Here is a 23,024-nt window from a genome sequence, read left to right on the forward strand (position 1 = left end):
CTTCTAAGGCAAATGGTCCATAAACTAAGACAGTATAAGAAAAATCAGTTAGTGATGGACTGGTTTTTCAGACTTGGTTATCTCTGTCCATCTTCTTAAGTATTAGGAGCTGAAGGAGGACAGAAGAGGGACAAGCATCATTCAGGGAACTGGGAATGAGAGAAGCCATGTTTTAGTCTCACTTCACTAGGTAAGACAGAACAATATTCACAAAGGAGTTAAAGAAAAGGCTGATTCATCAGGGACCTCAGGGCTTGATGGACCTTTAGCAGTCTTGTTTCCAAGGTGGAGCAAAAGTAAGAAATACTTTGGCATGACCAAGTGTCTTACATACCATGTAAAGAGTATAAAGTGAAAAAGCAACCAACAGGAGATTTCTTTAAACAAACAAGCAAACCAAAACCAAGGGAAAGGTCTGTCTAGGTGTCTTGAAGGAAAATGCAGTAAGACAGGTAGAGTGGCATTTCCTAAGGAATAAATATGACAGAAAGCCAAATTCTGTCCTAAGGAGGTGTGGAAAACCTTAAAATTTAAAGCACTAGGAACAGTTCACGGAAGGCTTCCATGGCAGAACTATTCAGGAGAAGACTTTTGAACCTCTCCAGCGGTGGGTAACTATTCCCCTAGACTTGTGGGTGTGTAGCCCTCTAAAGAAGACATTATGTTAGGAGTAGTCTAGCTTTGGCTGCTCCCAGCAGCCAGGTGTGGTGGCTAGAGAAGTAAAAGCTATAGATTAAGCAACGCTGCCAACCTAGGGCTTTTCAGACCTAGGGAACCAGCAGGTACAGAAGTAGAAAACAGGACCATTCCTTGGCCCCCTCACCCCTTGGGTAAGGATAATAAGCTTGAGTTATACTCAAAGAGTTCATCCAGGCTGTTGACACACACAGAGGCCATAAGGGAGACCTCTACAATATGGAAGAAGAAAGGCTTGGAGAGAATGACAGAGGGCTGTGGTGAGCTAATTAAGTTAGTGCCTCCTCTCCAGGCTCCTATTATACCCAAGACTGATCTGTGGAGGAAGCCACTGATAACAATTGACTGACCTTTCCAATCTGTACTTGACCTTGCTTAAGTTTGAGTCTAGTATCTCCTTTGTTGTGATCTCCAGGAATCACATCAAATTTGTTCACAACGGATGACAGTGGACTCTCAGAATGACTCACAAAGGCTTTCTTTATAAACCAACTATTTGCTATGGGATATTGGTTCAGGGTGTTGCCTTGTCCTGCTCATCCTCTGGAAAATGTTTTATTATATAGATAACATGATACTAGCACTTAAATGTTTTAGAGACTTAGCATCTTGTTTAAGAAATATACAAGTGTACCGACAACAGTAAAATAAATAAATAGATAAATAAATAAATGAATAAAAATGCTGCCTGAGTCCTAACAGTGTCAAAACATCCAGTGATGGGGGTCAGCTACTTGTGTGTGTGTTCTGGCTAAGGAGGTCTTAGATGCCCCCAAAAGATAAAGCTGTTGCTATGATTCTTGGTTGTATTACAGAATTTAATGGTGAGACCCTACTCCTGTAGATATTGTACATATTGGTGTCAAGACTTGGAAAATAAAGCTAGGAGTAGGCTGGAAGTGCCTCCTCACTGTGAGCTAGGCCTGTAGTGCCAGAAGTTGATACTAGTGGTTTTGGGGATTCAGGCTGAAATTTCTACTCAAGTAAGGTGTTCTAGAATGCATCACCAAAACAGAAGAGGCAGGTGAGCAGTGCCAGTTAGAGCAATAGTGGCACAAGTGGATATGGATATGACCAGTTTTCTGATTGGACATACGGCGTACTTCACTGGGGACATTTGCATCTAATACTAGGAAGTTAAAAAGATAACTATAGTTGGGGAGGTCATAGACTCAGTGGGAAAGTTGCAACCTTTAAAAAAAATAAAATGTATGTGATATGATCATTAAACTACCCTTTTAACATGTGTGCTTATGCCCATAGATGACTATTGTTGCCAGCCTCAAGTCATTACCACTGGTGAAATTCTTGAGATCAAGCAATTGTTGCTGTGGCATAGATGCCCAAGGCTTAATTTTTAGATCATCATTTACTTAATCCCCGCCAAGTGCTAAGGAGGAACAGGAGTAGAAACAATGTAAGGGTCAAATGAAGGGGGGAGTGTTGTATAGCATGTCCCTCTGAGAGTGAAGTAATCCATTGTGTAGCAAAGTTCCTTAACACAGGTAGTAAACAACTTAAAACAGCTTCATCAAATTTCTGAAACTAACCTGATTCACTGCCTTCATCCTTCCTATGAATATATAAGCAGAAAAGACTGTTTAGAGTCATTCTAAGATGGCCAAACTATAAAGAAGACTGAGACAAGACCAGTCCCCAGCCTGAAAGTAGCAGATATTAGCCAGGCTGCCTACACCATGAAAGGGCACTCTGCAACCTGTTGAGCTGCCAGCAGGAGGTGCAGTGTGCTCCAGGCTCCCAGCTTTTGTTCTGTGTCACCTACACTCTGGTGGTATTTGGTGATATAGTTACCCATTAAGTCATTTCTACTCCTGTTTAAGTATTTCACCCATATTCCAATAAGTAAATTCCAGTAAAATTCATTGCTTCAGCAGGTCAGACCTGGTGTATCTGTATTTTGATCTATCTTAGACTCACTAGCAATGGTGAATGGTGTGATGGTGTGTGTGATGGTGTGTGTGTGATGATGATGGTGGTGTGTGTATATACGTGTGTGTGTGTGTGTGTGTGTGTGTGTCTGAGGCCTCATCTTAGGAAATGTCTGCCAGCCAACAATTGAATCTGCAAATTGAAGCATTAAAGACAAAAAAAAAAAAAAAAGAAAAAAAGAAAAAAAAGGCTATTGTAGAGGTGTGTACATTACCGCAAAAGGAAAAGTTTAACTGAGTTATTGTAACACCTTGATCATTTTCAAAAGCTAAAATAAAACCAAAAATTTAAGTACACCATCGTACAGGGCAGTGGTATCAGTAGCTACTTCATGCTAGAAAAATGTGGGAGGTTTTACAGAGGGCACAGAACTTGAGGAGAGAGAGGTTAACTAGCTTAGTTCCAAAAGACATAGAAAAAAATATTCCTTATATATTCTATCTAAAAGTTTCCTTAGAGTTTATTTTTGGGAGACAGAGACTTACTTGGGGAGTATTGCACACATCCTACCTATTTGAGAAAGATTATGCTGATTAACTATAAAGAGATTTAATGAGGCTGCTGCAGTTAAGTAGGGTGAGAATAATGTTAGCTCCGGAGCTGGAGAACAGCCATTTCATCTATGAGTAGATTATGGTTTAAAAAGATGAATTTACTCAGGATCACATTCTAAAGAGCTGAATCTGCCTAACTCTGATGATGCTACTTCCATGGTGAGTTAATGCGTGCAAGAACAAACGAAGAAGGGGGAAAATGAACTATATCACACCCAAGAGTTAATCAGGGTGTGTTTGTAGGAACATTGAGGAATCTGTGATGGGAGGCATGTCACCTGGGTCACCCGGATTCATCATAGGAAATGTAAAGGAAGGCACGCTTTGCAAGGTAAGAGAAATGTTTGCAACCATACACAGCTTAGGAGAAAGTGAAACTGTCACTCTAGAAAGGGCATGACAGAGCCTAGCCACAGTGGTGCACACCTGTGATGCCAGCATAGGAGGGGGCCAGTCAGGACAATGAAGAGTCTTTGGCAGGTAATGATTATCCTGTGTCTCAGAGAAGGGGACAGGGGTGGCGGGGGCATCAACCAAATGAAAACCACAATAGTACAAATGTAAAACATGACATCAGAAGAAGAAGAAAAAAATAGGCTTTGAAAATATGGGACATGGCTGACGCTGAAGCTACCACCCTACACCAGGTGAACTTCTCATTGTCTTCTCATCTTTTCAAGCAAGAAATGGCTCAGCATGACGGGCCAAATGTGAATGGAGTTTAAATAGCTGTGGGTCCAAGGAGCATGCAGATTGTCAAGTAGCTAAGTAAGTGGGTCTTTGAGGTATTAAAAAGAGGGAAAACTTTAGAACTACTATGTTAGAGTAGAGAAAAAGTAGAAAAGCCTCTCACAAGAAAAGCTCATCTTTCTACCGTAGTAACCGGCTCTGCATGGTGTTTTTTAGTTGTACCCTGGACCCACCTTACAGTTCTTCACACTTACCCGTATTCTGGATTCCTGATCATGCCTTCCCAGGATTCTGTTTCACAGAGCTCTACTAATAGTTCTGCATTAAAGTTCTATTAATACCTTAGAGTCCAGTCTAGGTTTTAGAAAAATCTCTTTCTTTACTTGAGCTAACTATGATTTCCCATCTGAAATGCCGAACTATCCATTTTAGTGATAGCATGTTATTTGTGAATTAGAGTTTCACATTGGTCTGGCAGTGAAATTTCTATGATGCAGACTGCTAGAAAATTGCTCCACATACCTTTTTTTCTAATGCGTTTCCATTCCTAGACTCATGCTAGATTCACTACCATTAATAAATAAGTTGTCAGAAGTGAGTCCAGTTCTTTTAACAATGTATTTCTACGATTTCAATAATTCATTGGCACCCATTAGTTTATTTTTTATACTCAGCATGGCAAAAAGCTAGTGAAATTTTGGTCTGTAATTTTTTTCTAACAAAGAAAGACAAAGGTCAAAGAAAGAAAGGCTTACTTAGAATCTTTCACAGGTGACTACAAGTTCTTATTTTTACTTTTTATCAATTGTTTTTGTAGGTGATTGTTGAATTTATGGATTTTTTGGCCTTAATTGTGCCCTTACCTTTTATTCATCATCCTTCTGAGAACAGCGGCATAAAAAACATCTACCACTAATAGGTTTTTCCAATATATGCTTTTCATTAGGCATGAATGCTTTTAATTTCTAAATGACTTAACTTTCCTAGACATGTGTATCATTACTTAACTCAAGTACATTATTTAATAACTATAATATTAATTACTAGGACATTGAGAGCCTAGACAATCTTCTCATGGGGAGAATTTATAATTTGACCACTAGGCTAGGAACAACATTGGTAAGTTACTATAAATGGGACACATAGTGAAAAACAAACTGGATGTTATGGACATCAACAAGAAGACAAGAGAAGAAAGATTAGCAAAGATATTGGAATACAATAGAATCAAGGCTACATCTGGAAGGAAGAGGGATTAGGATTTCCTTTTTTCAAAAAGGGAGAAAATATTGCTCTAGGTGAGAATGGCTGTTTGATTTTATGACTACACTTTAATGTATATGGAGAATGTTCTGGCCTCAGATTAGGAAATATAATTCTTAGTCTGAGAGACCATGTTCTAATGCCAAAGGACTGACTCTACACTGCAACCTTTAAGGATGCTATAAACATTTGTTATTTCACCCACAGATAAGGGTAGTCTTCACCCCTCACGAAGGAAAATTCTCTTTATAGTGCACAAGGAGCACTATAGAAAACTACAGCCAATCAAAATGTTGATCTTTGGAGTCCAATCCCAATGGATACATCTACAAAATACTTCTGTACCCAAGGCTCAGGGATAAAGAGGCCAGAAAGCTGGTTAGAGCCAAGGGGAAGGGGCGTTTGCTGTGAGACTGTCTCTTATTAACATCAGATGACACCCATAAAGTCTCACAGGCATGACATTCCAACATGAACTGAACAAGAGTGACACCAGTGGACATTCCAACATGCATGGGAAAGAGCCCACAAGGACTCAACACTACACAACGAACTAGGCAATGAGGAACTGCCAAGTGAGCCAACTGACTGCCTGTGCCTAAGAGTAAGCCCTGAAAACACACATGCATGTAACATTATACAGACTGAAAGGTTATAGTTAGGAAAATGTGTGAATATACCTATAAACATTTGTGTGCGATAACAATAAGTGAAAAAAAAAGAGCCTATGAATCTGAAGATGAGTGGGAGGGGTGGGAGGAGAAAAGGGGAAGGGAAATGTTTTTATATTTTTAAAATAAAAAATTAATAAAAGTGTTTTTTGTGGGTATAAAGCAAACAGTACTGAAGATACAAAATGCAGAGCTGATAGAAGCAGGCCAAGTCAGAGGCAAGAGGAGGCCTCTCCAGAAGAATCAGGAGAGTCAGCAGTGTAGGAAATATCCTAAAGAGAACCTGTGCCTGAAACATTGCTTGACAGCTTGTAAACAAAAACGCCTCCCTTGAAAAATCTACATGGATTTAAAAAAAAACTTATGGGCAGTGACTTTTTTTCATTCTTAAATTTACCTATTAAAATATAAAAAACTCTTGAGCGGTTGGCTTAGGCAGCTACTTGATTGCTTGCTGGGAACATGGCAGGCACTTAGCACTCTATTAAAAGCACATTACTCATTTTCCACCTCTACTTTTCACCACTCATAATTTATAGAATTGCCAAATTTTGAACCAGAGAAAAACACAGGTGAGAATGGCATTTTCAAGTGGGTGTAGCAAGTGGTTGAGCAATAAACTGGATTGAAGCTATTCACAATAATATGGTAGAAAGAGGCTTTAATTTTCAATTAAACTTCTCCCATCAGAATGTGCGAAAGGTTTCAATTTTTCAAACAGAAGCTGAGGTATTGTAATCCAAACCCTACAAAGCCCTTATTATGTTAACTAAATTCGAAGCTTGACTACATTGCCTTGAGAACCCTAGTGGTCTGAAATTTGAAACAATTAAGAATCTGTTTATACATGAGATTAAAACAGCTGAGGTGCAAATTGGCTGGTGTGGTGTCAAGAACTTTGCAGGAATACTCCTTCTGAGGGAAACTAAGTCTTTCAAAGGAGATGAATTTACAGCAATGTCACTAGGTTTAATGTTCTTGATAATAAAGTTAGGCTCAACGAATTGCTTCCATATCTATAATTTATACAGTGGTGTTGAGTATCTAACTACCTACACCTTGTGAACACTTGGGTGAAACTTAGATTCTCTTTACCTGACTTTTATCTAACTATAAGGTTGTCATGAGGAATACATTGCCTAACACATGTGAAAAGCATAGTGAATGACACATGGTGGGAAAGCTGTTCATAATATTTTTGTTGTAAAAATTTGTTATTCTCAAGTTTTAAAAACTTCAAGTTCCTGTACAAAACAACAATGGAAATCTTAAAGATAATTTGCAACATGCCATTTTATAGGTGGAGATGCTGAGGGAAGTTAATTCTCAACCCTACAGTCACACAGCAGGTTTCCGGGTTAGGGCTGTGCTTGAATGTACAGACACTGATTCCATTCTATTCTCTGAGTTCATAGAGAGTGACTACTGACAGGCAAATCCAGAGACTTATCAATAACTGTTACGACTCTGAGGAGCCCATCTTTCTTTCCTTAAACTGAAACTCAGCTCAGATGATGCTTCTTTCTATGAGTCTGCAACCAAGCTCATAAATCTTATTTTTGTAGGCTAAGTGTCTCGGGCCAGCCCTCTCTCAGGCCATGGAGAATAGGAGAAACTTGAAACTCCTGAAATGAGCACTTTCTTTGTAATCCATCTAGGTAAGTTTCCACCCCTTATAAATCACTCTTATATCGCCATTTTATCCCCTCTGCTATCATACTGGCTAGACGTAGACATTCATACAAAATCAATTTTTATACCTAGGCGTCTCTGTGTGAAGCACACATTTGGGGCCACATACAATCATTATTGGAAATGGGCAGTGCAACCCTTAAATGTATTCATAGGAAGATCTAAGGTTTTAATCTTATTTCAGAAAAGTAAAATTTCACGATTTTAGGAGCAATGCATTGTAGAGTCAGAGAGAAGCATTTGGCTTCCGCCATAGCAACTGTCAACAATGACTTGTGTGTGTCTTGGCACAAAAGACTTATTTTCTCGGTCTATAAACTAGAAAGGCAATTAGTGAAGGAGTGAAAGAAATTTCTGTTTCAATGTGTGTACTAGGTGCTGTGAGTACGTAGCAGTTACACACCCACTCAAAGACGCAGTATGGCTCCTGTCTATCTGCTGAACTCACTTCAGTCTGTGTGACCACATCCTTTTCTTTCTCCAAGAAACATAACTTACTACAAACTCAAAGTTACTTTCAAACATATAATCTTCAGATTATTTATTGTTCAAATGGGGATAATAATAGTATTTTAATACAAAATCTAGTTCTCACATTCAAATAGAAATTCTTTTATATGCTGATGACCTAGTGTAGGCTACAACTATATTCAGGTATAGCTAGAACCAAGGTTAAGTCAAGTCCTAAGCGGAAAGAATTGATTCAATAGAACTGATGCCATTTTAAGAAGAGACTTCAGGAGACTCTCTTCTGCCATGTGAAGGCACAATAGGGAAACACCTTAGCAGGCAGGGAATACAGGCATTATTAGGACTGAGCTCTTCTGGTCCCTCACCTGGGGCTCCCACCTCAACTCTAAGGTACTGGCAACACAAGATAATTTAGTTAGTGCAATTAGCATAATCCCTGTGTTTCCAACCTCAAAGAATTGGGAACTCATTAACAAGATTATCTCAGATGAATAGGCATTTGCTTTGTTCCTAAAATTTTACTCATGGATACGAAAAAAGGAAGGTCTATATTAGAAAAACCAGCACAATATATGTTCCGATGCTGTGAATTTTCAGATCCTTCATGCAAACTCAGAGAAAGTACATACTTTCTTTTGATTTTGATTTAAAAACAGGCCTTATGAAACATGGTTCTTGTGGGTTTGAATCTTGGCCTTGCTATGCACAGGCTGTGTTTTTACAGGCAAATTATTTAGCATCTCTAAGCTTCAGATTATTTACTGCTAAAATGGAGATAATAATAGTATCAGTCTTGGTAGCATGTAAGAATTAAAGGAATCAATCATCCATTCTTAAAATTGTGCTTGGTTTCCAGAAGCTTTCCAGAGCTTCATAGGGTCCAATTAAGCATTCCACACAGATGTGGTATGATTCTTGCCTGTCCTCTGCGCACACTTCATGGAGTCTCTGTGACTACGTCCGTCCCTTTCTCTCCCCATGACACTTAACTCATTCAAACCTCAGAGTCACTTTCAAACATATTGGTCGCTTGAACCTAGGAAAAATCCCTGCAAATAACTAGGAAGTGAAACATGAGAAAAGGGCAGAAAAGGGGAATTACAGAGCAGACCAACATTATACTAATGAAAAGGATGGATGTAATCAACTGACATGCAAGGGTTGTGAATTCTATGTTGTTTATAATTTCCATAATACTCTTAATATTTCTATTACTTAAAAGAAAGCAGTTCCCCTACCTGAAAAAAATCTCATTCTTATTTTAAAAACTTTTTTTCTTATTTATGCTCTTTATAAGAGGTCTTAGTTTCCAAGAACAAGTAATTTTGACAAAAAACACTGCCAAGGTATTTTTAACATTTAAAAAAATGTTTTCTCTTACATTCAATTTTCTGCTTCTCTATTTAGCATTCATACTGTCAAGGTATCTCTGATTTAAAGTAACAAATTTTCTCTATGATTGAATACTTTTATTAATCCTTTTATAATTCCATATGTATTTGATCTTATTTATCTTCTACTACTCTCCTTAATTACTTGAGACCTATGTTCACTGCTCCACCCCACCAACTTACAGCCTTTTTCTTTGTCAATAGGCCCCCACGTACAACATGTGCTGCCCATATACTCATGGGTGTGGCACCATCCACTGCAGTGTGGGTCCCATACCAGGGGCTACACTCTTACCGAGAACTGACATTTCCTCTTCCAAAAGCCACCTATAGCGCCTCAGCTGGGGGAGGCATGGGCCCCTCCAAACTCTATGCTGGAACTCAAAAACTGAGTTCCTGTTACAAATTTATCAGAGGGACAAAAAATACATGACAATATATGTATTGGATAGCTTAACATAATATGAAGCAAAACGTTTGGTGTGTACCTCAGTGGACAGATGTGTCCTTCATAGCTATGAGGTCCTAGGATCCATATCTAGCACCAGAAGTTAAAAAAATATAATATTTTAATCATAAAAGCTAACTAGAAACTAATTTCAAAACAAAAGTTAGAATCCAAGAAGATTTGGAAAATGGGAAGCTAGATCATATAAGTGGCTAATGTAACAGCTAGTCAAATTACTCAATAAATTTCTGGTACTTTTGCTAATTCATATATATATATATATGGTACAAATATAATTAAAATTTAAGAGCTCTTGGCCTCTGTGTGTTCCAAATTTTCTTTAGTGAAGAAGATTATGTGAGGCCATTTTAATTATCTTATGACTGAAATAATTAGATAGCTTCTAACTAATTGTTCTGAGTTTGTACTTTGCCAGCTCTAGTGCTTCATGTACTTAGGGAAATATATGCTAAATGACATTACTCAACATTAATATTATTAAAGATGTTCATCTCTAATAGATAGGGCTCTTACAAGAATATTTTCCCCAGTGGAAACAATTTGGAGCAGCAACACATATTCACAGGAATCTTGACATGGGTAGACATTCCTAGAATATAACTTCTATTATTCCATATGAAATATTGTCATATTGCATGAGATAGAAATATTCCACAGGAACCCAGAAAAAAAACAAAACAAGCAAAAACTAGCGTCCTTGGGAAAAACAAATAAACACTGCTCAGGTTGTGAGCCTTTAGTAAGAGCAATACACAGATAGTCTGGATCAGTTCAGCACAGCTGCCATCAGGAAGAGCATTTCCCTTTAATCTCACAACTTGTTGCTTGGGAGCATCAACATGGGCTGGTTAAGGTGCTGGTCCATTTGTATGTGCAAACGAGACACACTAACATTGACACTGACAGCACAACAGGAGTGAAGCCAGTTTCAAGGACTCCCATACTCCTCATGAAAGTAATAGGCCTCCCCTAGCCCCACCCCTTGAAACTCATCAACTCTCCTTTTCTTGCTTAGAATTCTATTAACTGTCTTTGGTGTAAAGATAATGGAATACTAATTTATCAATCAGTCTACAAATTATGTTAATAAGGAATTCTTCTCTATTTTTGAACTGAAGGATAATTTGTGTTTATCTCCATTTTTCATTGTGTGAAACCATTTGTGCTTTTAAATCATCTGTTAGTAATGAGACAGAGAGAGAGAGAGAGAGAGAGAGAGAGAGAGAGGGAGAGAGAGAGAGAGAGAAATACCACCACCACCACCTGATCTCTGATCCATGGGCTGAGAGACCCTGGGCTTCAAAATGAATAGCGCTAATGCCCCAAAAAGTTGCCTCAACTTTGTTTTTATTTATTAAAGGCATCTCATTGCAGAGGAGAAGTACACATGATTTATGTAGCATGGCAGAACTTTAATCCACAGCTCAGGAAAGGGTGCAAGAGCAGCTTGAAAATTATGCTGAGCTTAATTATACTTAATGTGAATTATTCAGAAGTGCAGACAGAGACTAAAAATTTATTTCATACAAAGAAGCTTGACATTTTAATTGGTCCTTCAGAATAGAGACAAAACAATTTCCTCTCAAGAAAATTTACATCTTCCGTATCGGACCCACAGCCTCAGCCAAGCAGAACTTCATTAACAAGATTAATCATGTCAGTGTCTGCTCCATCAGGTGTATGGCCCAGGTGAAAAGGGGAATACAAAGTAATGATTGACATTTTCAATAGATACAACTGCTCTAAAGAGGAAAACAACAATAGACTATGACACTGTACCTTGGTCATTAGCCATTTTGTCAGGGTGTTCCACTGCAGAGAGAAAAAATGTTATATTATTATAGTTTCTTATGAGAAATCTGGTTTATCAAGTACAAAATTTTGCCATCTTTTTTTTTTTTGAGTAACCAGGCAGAGGTGACAAACCCCAGAAAATAATGTTTTTGCTGAATAAATATGTTATAACATCTAGTTCTCATGTTTTCCTAAACATAAAAATGTTTTATAATTTTAGTTAAAATGAGATTGATAGCCAAATGAATAGAGAGAGCTACCAGTTCATACTTAAGGAAACCACAGGACCTACTTATTATATGCATGAGCATATATGCATTAATATATAATATAAGCACATATTATGAGCATATACAGGGGGAGGTAATCCCCCTCAGGAACAGTCATAGGGGAGGGGAATAATGGGAAAATGGGAGTGAGGGAAGAATGGGAGGATTCAAGGGATGGGATAAACATTGAGATGTAACAAGAATAAATTAATAAAAAAAATAAAAAAAATAAAAGCAAAATAACTTGGGGCATCCATGTAGACAATTCTTAACAAATCAGGTAAACGAGTAGGGTTTACACAGTGGGGTATACTCAGTGGGATATGCTCAGTGGAATATCCATAGTGGGCCATACTCCGTGGGATATACTCAATGGAGTATACTCAGTGGGATATACTCAGTGGAGTATACTCAGTGGGATATACTCAGTGGGATATGCTCAGTGGGATATCCATAGTGGGCCATACTCCGTGGGATATACTCAATGGAGTATACTCAGTGGGATATACTCAGTGGGATATACTCAGTGGAGTATACTCAGTGGGATATACTCAGTGGGATATACTCAGTGGGATATGCTCAGTGGGATATCCATAGTGGGCCATACTCCGTGGGATATACTCAATGGGATATACTCAGTGGGATATACTCAGTGGGATATACTCAGTGGGATATACTCGGTGGCATATGGTCAGTGGGATATACTCAGTGGGATATACTCAGTGTGATATACACAGTGGGACATAGTCAATGGGATAAACATAGTGGTACCTACTCAATAGGATATACTTAGTGGGACATACTCAGTGAGATATACATAGTGGGATATACTCAGTAGGACATACTCAGTGGAATATACTCAGTGGAGTATAATCAGTGGGATATACTCAGTGGGGTAAACACAGTCAGATATACTCAGTGAAATATACGACCATGATGGTTTCATCTTCGACCTGGTGAGGCTGGCTTTTAATTTGTTCACCACTGCAAAGAGCTATGAGTAATCAATGATCACAATTCCTTTTTAAATCTAAAGGCATCTCTAAAATTCTTGAAATTTGACTTCATTTACTTCAATAGATGACCTCAAATACTAAATTAATGCTATCATATTTCTCATAGCACTCTCAAGGATCTTTTTTTCTAATCTACACCTTTGTAATTCTTTATCACTTATAATTATTTTATGCATGCATGAATTTCTTCTTTTTTTTTTTTTATCTTTTGGGCATATTTAACTAAGTTGTACTCAAAAGCTCATTTGATTGTTGTATGGGTTTCATTTAAATTTACAGTGAGACACGTAACCATGCAGTAATGTACGACATAGGCATCCATTCATTCTGTGTATCTCCCTTGCTGCAAATACAATACCGCTGCTGGAAAAAAAATAACCTACAGCAAATTCTGAAGCTTGGTTGATAGCTCATTGTTTTGTTTGTTTGTTTGTTTTGTGCTTTATTTTGTTGTTTTTTTTTTTTTTTTTACAGGCTATTGCACTAAATATAGTCTGTACCATAAATCTCAGGATTTTTGTTTTGTTCTAGTTTTTAGTTTTTGAGATACTTTCTCTCCTGGAATTTACTCACTCAATAGCTTAGACTGGCTTCCAATGCACAGATATCCACTTGTTTCTGCCTCGCTACTGCTGAGATAAAGGGCTGGCACCACCCAGCTGGGAATGAGCAGGACTTTTAACAAAGGTCTGTAGTGTGTGAAGAAAAAAACTGGCCTATCAGAACCAGCATGCCTGGCTTCCAGCAATAAAGGCATAGACTACAACAGTCTGGGAAGTGTGCAGATTTGAGATCCGAGCAAGGCACACTCATATAGCTGTTCTAATCAGCATTTTATACCTGGTATAGAGACGGCTTTAATGAGACTGTGTGGGATAATGTCAAAAAGTAACCGGAAAAAAAGAAGAAAGCCAAACTCATCGCCTATTCATCCTCTGATTGTTCTTTTATTGCTAATTGCGTCACTTGCATTGTCTGAAGTAAAAGATATTTTAGTAAATGACCAGTAAGTATAATCTCTACCGATTTGCTTTTCTGTTAGTAAAGTTACATTGGCTATAGTGAGAAAAATTCTCAAGTTTTAAAAAAATGTTTACTAGCTGGGTGTGGGTGGCACAAGACTACCACTCACGAAGTAGAGTCAGGAAGATCTCTGAGAGATCAACTCCAACCTAGCCTACATATCAACGTTCAGGGCAGCAATTTCTACATAGTGAGGTCTTGTATAAAAAAAGTTACTAAACACAGAGACCAATGGAGTCCAAATGGATTATGATAGTTACTTTTTTTTTTTATCAAATACTTCTTGTGGTTCATGATGTGAATTTGTAATTTTTGATGTCATGTGACCTAAACCAACATCTGTTTGGCCAAAATGTAATTTGAATTCTAAGCCATTTTTTCTCATACTCTGGCACATAGGTTTCAGTGTATTTTATTTCTGGATAGGGGAGAGCCATATTTTCAAGTTCCAGTTAAGGATGCTCAGAGAACAGATAATGCTTTATTGGGATCTCATCACTGGGCACTCAGCTCCTCCTCTGGGTGTAGGGAATGATGCCCTCCCTCTGTGGACATTTTCTGTGGTATACTACCATGGGAGCAGTCTTCTTCATTAGTGTGTCACGTGTGTGATAGCTAGTCCTGGTTGTCACCTTGACTAAATCTGGAACTAAATAAAAACCAAGTGGCTGGGTACACCTGTGAGGAACTATACTTGAGTGAATCTTCTGAGGTGGGAAGATCCACTCTAAGTCTGAATCTTCTCAGGTGAGAAGATCCAGTTTAAATCAGGGCCATACCTTCTGTAGGCAACCTATATAAATACCATGGAAGAAGATAGCACTTGCTTTTTGCCTGGTGGCCCTCACTTTCCCTGGCAAGTTTATTCCTTCACTGGGATTAGAGGCACCGGCTTGGGGACTTTGTCATACACTGAACACCAGCTGAGACATCCAGCCTCATGGACTGAACAACGATCTTATTCTTAGACTCTGCATTAGGAGATGGTCATTGTTAAAATAGTTGAACCATTACTTGTAAGCCACTCCCAATTCCACATCTATTAATCTAATAAATCACACATATTATACATATATGTGGGAATTAATATAAATCTATAATATGCTTTTATATATATTTTAGTTACCTTTCTATAAAGAACCCTAACATGATAGGTGAAAACATTAGTGCAAATTTCCCTGGAGGTAATACACACAGACACATACATCTTGTGGTGTTTGAACAGTTAAGAGTTTCTAAATAGAAGCCTGTGAAGGACGTGGGTTGGGAGGTGGGAATCTGCATATTCTTATGTGGTAAAAAAAAAAAAAAACCAACCCAAAATATTACTATAATTAAAATTCAAAGAAATAATTAGACACACCACACACATGAAGACATGCTTTCTAATTATAAATACTCTTTCAATTCATCAGTATTACTTACCAAACTTCCTAAACCTCTCTGGCTGGTTGCTGCTAATAGCAAAAGACAAACTAAGATCTCAAGTGCAAAATGCTGCCACTTTGGCAAGGGCTGAATATGAAAGACTGAGGCTTGTGGACACCTGCCTGGGGTGTGATTTGCAGTGAAATGTTTACTCATTTACTAGTAGACTACAGGGACCTTGCTCAGCTTTAGGGAAACATTTAAACCTTTCTCCCTGTCAAACAAGGTCACATACCAGTGAGCAGAGGCCTTATGCTTTTAAGCAGCTTTGGGAGGTGAAAATCTTTAATCAGAGAAATTCTATGATTTTGTCACTGGGGTAGCTGTGGTTTACTGAGACATCAAATCTCTTATGATGTATAATTTATCGGCCTTAAGACATTTGTCATTTAAAATGACATAGAAAATACAGTTTTTCCAGAATTTGGGTTTTAATAAAGATAGGCAGTACCAGGTTTTTTTTTTTTTTTTTTGTGAGTTACTTAAAATTTACCCAAGACATGAAAAATCATTTAACCATCTGAGCAAACTTTATTCGCAAAGTGATTATTAAGCACAACATCAAATTAGTGTATTAGACCTAATTCTTGTAGACCATTCTAAAAGAATATTTGGAATGTGTCAGTGGTTTAGAAAATGATTATAGATGATTTTAGGGAAGTCAAGGCAAACAGTAACAAAGGAAATGTAAAAGTCATTTAACAGCCTACAGGGTGGCTATCAGTGTAGACCAGTATATCCCACGGCAGCTCACCAATCTGCCACATAAAACATTTCGATTCCTTAAAACACTGTAAGCCTTTCCTGACATCTTTTGGCTGGCTCACACTGTGAGCATGAAATTAATTTGGCACTTGCCTATAGATAAAATTTAAGCATTTGCAAAACATTATCTAGTTACATTCTCTGCTTCTATGAAATGAACAACTGGCTGCCTTTCAATTGCTCATGAAGTAAAACCTGTTTTAAACAGGAGGTCCTCAAAACCTGGACAAAATCTAGCTTAGTTCTTCCTTCCCTGCCCCCTAACTCCTACTGTGACATGAGGAACTGTCACGCAGACTTAGGCTGAATGCTTGCTTGTGTATTTTTGGCAAAATTTCAGATAAGCTGCTAACAAAATACAGCTTTTGAATAGCTTACTCATGAGAATTCAAAGGTCCGCTATGTATTAGCATAGCTTCCTAAAGCATTGACAAACGGACTATGCAGTTACTCTAAGACCCTCCTTTAAGTACAGCAAAGACGGCCATAGGAATGTCAATCATGAAGGTCTCTCTAATGTCTTATTTGTTTGCCATCATGAATTCATTTTTCTGGAGGACATACATGCATAATAATGACACATATTTAAGACCCAAGCTATCTACCCTTGTATAAAACACTGAGCACAGTATAGTAAATATCAGGTATGGGCCATGCAAATTATTTTTCCATCATTAATTGATGAATGAAATCATTTTATCTAGTAAAAAATATTATTAGGTTCTAAAAGAGTAAGGATTTTAAAAATATAATCAGCATTTAAATTCAGTATTTGCTATACAGACATTAACTATCTTTAAATTGAGTGTGTGTATGTATGTATGTAAATATATAGGTATATATATATTAACATGATTGTGAGATTTCATCTAATCTTCATATTAAACTTTCCATCTCATCTTTGGATTTGTGTTTGCATCATACCAACCACATTTTTTATTTTAATTTTCTAGCTTTCCTTATTAAAGCTTTCTTTAATACATAAAAATGACCATTATTGAAAGGAACTAAAGTTGGCAATTTTAGGACATATACATAACTCACTTCACCTATACTTTTATTCTGTTATATAAAAAGGTCAAAAGGCTTCATTGTACATCAAATAAAAATGGTGTGTATAAAATCAAAGGAAAATGCCAGAAGGCTAAAAATAAAAAGTCAAGTTATATGTGACTGCCTGGTATTGATGGCATAAAAATGTGATACAACAATAGCTCTTGCTTTCACATATAGAATTTGAGTATACAAGTCACATCTTAATATCTTCTGAATGCCCACGGTAGGCATTTTCCCCCAAAATAAAAAGGGGTAGATCTTTTTCCTAACGCAGACTGTGGAGTTATTCTGTGACTATCCCTCAAGAAAACAAAAGAGACGATGGAAAATAGCTCAAACCTTTCAAAGTCCTGAAGAGAATGGGATCGGAGAGGGGCCCCACGCCTTTTGCATTCCGTGCTTGAATTCGGAAGTAATACATAGTATCAAGGTTGAGGTCCATGATTTGATGGGTAAGCCGATCACCACTGACAGTCTCCATAATCCAGTCATCTATTGGTATATTCTTGTCCAAGGTATAAAACAAGATGTAAGCTGTAAAAATAGACAGATGCTATTCTGGTTGATGTACAGAATGCCTGTCACAGTTACTCTTTCAAACACACACGTTTCTCAGGCATAATTTGTAATAATTATTATATTTCTACAATCTATAAACTATAGCATTCAGCTTAGCCAGTCATCACTAGTTTAAATATTGCAAGATTTAGCCACTAATTGTTTTAGTGCAGAGAATAAAAATTGGAGTGGGCCATTAGAAATAAAATATATCTGTCATATTAAAATTTTCTGTTTGCTACCTATAAATCCTAATTACTTGTCTTTTCTAATATATTAACATTATGAAACATGTAAAACTGAGACAACATGTCTGCATAATATTTATAACAGACCAATAAAGAAAATAAGTGATATTTATTTTGGCTGTGCTTAAATAATAAAGATGTATTGGAAGTATAAAATTCTGCACATATTTAGAATATTGTAAAAATGAACAGTCATATTTTATTATTGCAGTGACCCTGTGAAGTTAGTGGGGCCTGTGTGGCAATCCTTTCACAAATAATGAAGCTAGTTTGGAAAATGGCTGGAACGAGATTCTAGCAATATTTCTCTTGTTCCATCTTAGGCAGGCAAATAATATCACTAGACTAGATAAAGGTGGTTTAGTTGTCATCTCAGACATAGTGCCTATCCGTGGAGGGCTTTAACTCTGTTAGGGCATCATGTTACTATAGCATTAACAGTATACTCACTCGTGATAGTTTTGTTTGAATATGCAGCAAAAATCACTTAACCCTACGAACTATGCATATCTGAACAATAGTCTTATCCATCATAGGTGCTATCAATAATTTTGTATTACATTGTCAGATAACACTGACAGGTAAGGGGTTAACCTTGTATCGTTATGCTATATAAATATGGTGGCGTGCTACAGTTCCACCAGAATTCTGTAAATAATATTTATCACATATAAGCCACCTTGTTTCTAAGTCTAATAATTCTGTGCAAATAAGTCGCTTTTATATAACTTTCATTGTTTATATGAATTATACATGCTACTGCATAATATTTATTACATAAGAATTTTAAAATCAAAGCCAGGCGTGGTGGCGCATGCCTTTAATCCCAGCACTCAGGAGGCAGAGGCAGGCAGATCGCTGTAAGTTCAAGGCTAGCCTGATCTACAAAGCGAGTCCAGTACAGCCAAGGCTACACAGAGAAAACTTGTCTCAAAAAAGAAAAACAAAAAAAAAAAGATCATGAAAATCACTTTCTTAAAAGAATGTTTTCCTTTGAAATGCTTTTTTTTTTTTTTTTTTTTTTTTTTGAGGCCTTCTTGCCCCCATTTAGCCTGGAAACTGTCACTGTTATGTATCTGCAAAGCTTAATTCAGAGTTCTCAGACTGAGTTTCACTTCTTGGAAGTATCCATGCACCATATTGTACCCTAAGCACACACCCTCAACCATAGGAAGATTGCTGTCTATGTATCTCCAGTCTTTCTCTTGTTACCCACACATCATTCTACCTTTTTTTACTTTCTGTATCCGGATGGATTCTGCAAATCATCCATCAAAGTCCTGTTAAGGTATTTCTGACACATAAAAGCTTTCCTCTATCGCAAACTTTCATTTCTGTATCTTTGTGTTTTTAATAAATTAGGATAGTACCTATGGGTTTGTATCACTCATTACACTGCCTTATATAATGTTCTGTGTATGTTTGGAGCTCTGAACTTTCTGTGGTCTTAACTAGGTTCTTCCTGGCTGACCTGTAAAATTAAGCCATGTTACACAATCCAATATCCAGAAGTCATTTTCTTCAAGTAAAATTGATTATTAAAATTTATATCTATTTTGTGCTCATCTTTACATTTCTTTATTTGTACGACTCACTTTTTATTTGTTTTTTTTTTTCTCCCCAAACCTGCCTGCCATAGGTGTTACCTTAAAAATGACCACAGGGCAGGACTTTTTCATTAAACCAATAAGTTTGATTAACCATCTGTGATAGCTGCAATTACTCCTAATCTCTGGTCTTCTCACTTTTGTGCGATTCTGTCTTCCTGAGCTGTGATGACTTCTAAACCTTGCTTAGCACCAACAGAATTGATGTGTCAGAATATCCTGTAACATGAACTCAGGCAAGATTATTATTTCTGCATTGTCAGCAGAATCCATAGATCTTTTCCTCTGGTGGCTTTGATGAAATGACTCGCCAAGTGGAGGTGACCAGGAAGCAGGAAGTGAGGGTCAATTTTGATCATCAGTAAGTCTGCTGTTAATCATGCATACAATTATACAATTGTATAATTATACAAAAGTAATGAGACTTCAGGTAGGCTGATATATTGACTTATACCTTTGTAAGATATAATTACTTAATTAACATATGCTGATATTCTAGATATGCAGAATAGAAGGAAAAATGAGGATGTAATACACATATAACATAGAATATTATTCAGCTGTTAAGAAAAATGAAATTATGAAATTTGCATGGATGGAGCTTGAAACATCTTGAATGAGGTAAGGAGACCTCAAAATATGGCATGTTTGCATTTATGTTAGGGTTTTTAGATCTTAAGTTTTAGATATGTATGTTTAAATACACACACACACACACATACACACACACACACACACACAGGTTATGTAGCTTATTAAGGAATGAGGGAGCAGAGGGGATTTCTCAATTAAAGGAGAAGGTACCAGTTACTTCTGTTTCTGAACAGAGGAATTGAACTGGTGCCCAGCTAGATGCTTCACTCCTATTGAAGAGTGTTCATGGTGTGACAAGTACATTACACATTACTGGAAAAGAAAAATAATCATCGGTGTCACCCATATACAATCCTGTGTCCTACACAAAGGCCTACCTGCAAGATATACTAGTGCAATGGTGACACAAATGGTGTGAGAGTAACCAACCAATTTTAGATCGGATCTAAGCCCACGCCATGAAAAGGAACCCATGCCTGACACAGCTAAAGTGGTCAAGAACGTGAAACTAGATAGGTTTTGTGCATAGGGAAAAACCTAGTGCTATTTTACTATTGTCTCAGTCCCACCCCTACCCCCTCCTCTCATTCCACCGCTAATACTATTTTTATGCTAAAGGGATATAGCTAGACCCATCAATTATTTAATTACTCAGCCTGCATCAGAGACTTTTTACAGTAGAAAGTATTTAACACAGGGACCCAAAAACTGGAGCATGTGCAGAGAGTGACAAACTCTAAAGAATTCAGCACTAAATAGGGTATATTTCTCAAACACCTACCCTCAAGATTCAGGGGTCTGTGTATAAAAGGAAGCAAAAAGATCGTAAGATGCTGACATGGTGCATGACTTCCGAGAAACACCGGCGGATCTGGACCCAGGAGGGTCTGCTCAAACTACTGTACAAAACAAGGATAATGCATGCAGTAAACCTAGAACCCCTATCCAGATCCAGCCAATGGACAGCACGTTCTCCACAACTGTGTGGAGAGCAGGGACTGATTCAGACATGAACTCTGGTGCCCCCTATTGGACCACTTCCCTTCTGTCAGGAGACCTGGTGAGATTCAGAGGAAGATTAAGCAAGCTACCAGGAAGAGATTTTTTTTTTTTTTTTTTTAAAAGACAGAAAAACAGAAACAAAAAAGTTTTTTAACTTTTGTCTCATTTCATTATGTTTATTTTTACCCTTATTAATTGTATGAGTGTCTGTGTATGTGTGTACAAGTGTGCATGTGCTATAATGTACCTTGTGGAGATCAAAGAATAATAGCATAACATCTTAATGGGAACCAATGTGTGGGAGTGCAGTGCATAAGAACATGATGCTTCTTGCTCAGCACATTTACAATTACTTTTATTTTTCTTTAAAAAAATAAAATTACATCTGTGTGGTTTTATTATATTTTCTTGCATGCATATATTAGACCAGGGTTATATTCTTAGTCCTTATCCTACTTTGTCTCTTTCCTCTTCCTCATAGTTTCTCAAGGCTTCTTATTTTGACTTTTTGTTGAACTGAATTAAAGTACATCCTTAATAATGACAATTTTCCTTTAATAAATTAATCAGCTTTTTAGGTCTCTGGTAATTCAAATTTGTGTGTGTGTGTGTGTGTGTGTGTGTGTGTGTGTGTGTGTGTGTGTGTGTTCGTGCGCGCGTATGTGTCTAAGTCTTTCTTTTTCAGAGTTGAAAACACATTCTGTTATTTACTTTGACAAGTTGAAGATTTATTTGAGTAAGAATGAAGAGTGTAGTAGTGGAAAATATGATTAATTTCATTCGTCACTAAACATAGTTTCTACCACACCTCGTTTTTATTTTTAAAATTTCTATTCTTTTCTTCTTAAAAGATTATCTATTTTGACATGTTTGTAAATAACTGTTTATAGGGAAATAAAGTATAAATAAAACCAAGCATTATAAAAGTATTGAAATGGAATTACAGTAAGTAAACCAGGGTACTGAGAAATGAGAATAAAAGAAAACTAGAATGTACCAGCCTGAGTTTTCAAAGACCTGGACCACTGACAACTAAACACATATGCTCTGGGGGGCAGGGATTTTGTTTATGTTCTGCCTCATATTTGTCAATTCATATGAAAATTCTGTTTGCTATTACCCAAAAAGCAATTTCCTAAAGAAAGCAAATATTCAACTTAAAATTCAATCAGATTTATAAGCATCATGTTATCTTTTTATTTTGCAAAACTTTATAACACCGCATATGGAGTGAGTTTACCATCTGAAACTGAAACTGCTCATCCCTTGTTTATCTGTCTTACAGAACAACTCAGTCAGTCTGTTATGTGTGGTACTGCCATATACCTCTTGTATGTACATGCAAATACTAGAGAGAGTCTTGTAAGTCCCGAACTCAATGGTTCTACTTTATTGGGTTATAACGTGCACATTTTGAGTTGTATAATATTTTCCATAATAAGTTAATGCTATGGGGATATTTGTTAAAAACTTAAATTGATCTAAATTGAATATAGAATGAAAACTCTCTAATAGAACGCCATTATGTTTTTTAAATACTAAATTAACATCATAGGCTTCTAATGGATGCTTTAATTGGGCATTTTTGCTATCAGTAATATTTGGTAAAATAAAATCTGTCACTGTGAAATATTCATTATGTTCAATTTCTGTCAGTCAGTATTATGTATTTTCCAAACCTTACTATTAAAGAATGCAGCTAAAAGCTAAAGAAGTTAAAATTCTCAAGACAAATCTCCTTCACATGTTGCCATTAGAAATCCATTATAGGCTGTAATTTTCAAACAACCATATACATTTTACCATTGATATACACA

At 37.0% G+C, this 23,024-nt stretch overlaps 1 protein-coding gene across 1 annotated transcript in view; it reads right to left on the minus strand.

The window, feature by feature from the left end:
• Dcc (DCC netrin 1 receptor) overlaps positions 1-23,024 on the minus strand; it is a 1,118,465-nt gene that overhangs the window by 88,155 nt on the left and 1,007,286 nt on the right. Inside the window, exons 20-21 of the mRNA XM_051163583.1 lie at positions 17,538-17,732; positions 11,627-11,659 (exon numbers count right to left, since the gene is read on the minus strand). Of these exons, the coding sequence (XP_051019540.1) occupies positions 11,627-11,659; positions 17,538-17,732 (228 nt within the window). The remainder of the gene's footprint in view (positions 1-11,626; positions 11,660-17,537; positions 17,733-23,024) is intronic.

Source organism: Acomys russatus, chromosome 20, assembly GCF_903995435.1.
Source record: "Acomys russatus chromosome 20, mAcoRus1.1, whole genome shotgun sequence".
NCBI lineage: Eukaryota > Metazoa > Chordata > Mammalia > Rodentia > Muridae > Acomys > Acomys russatus.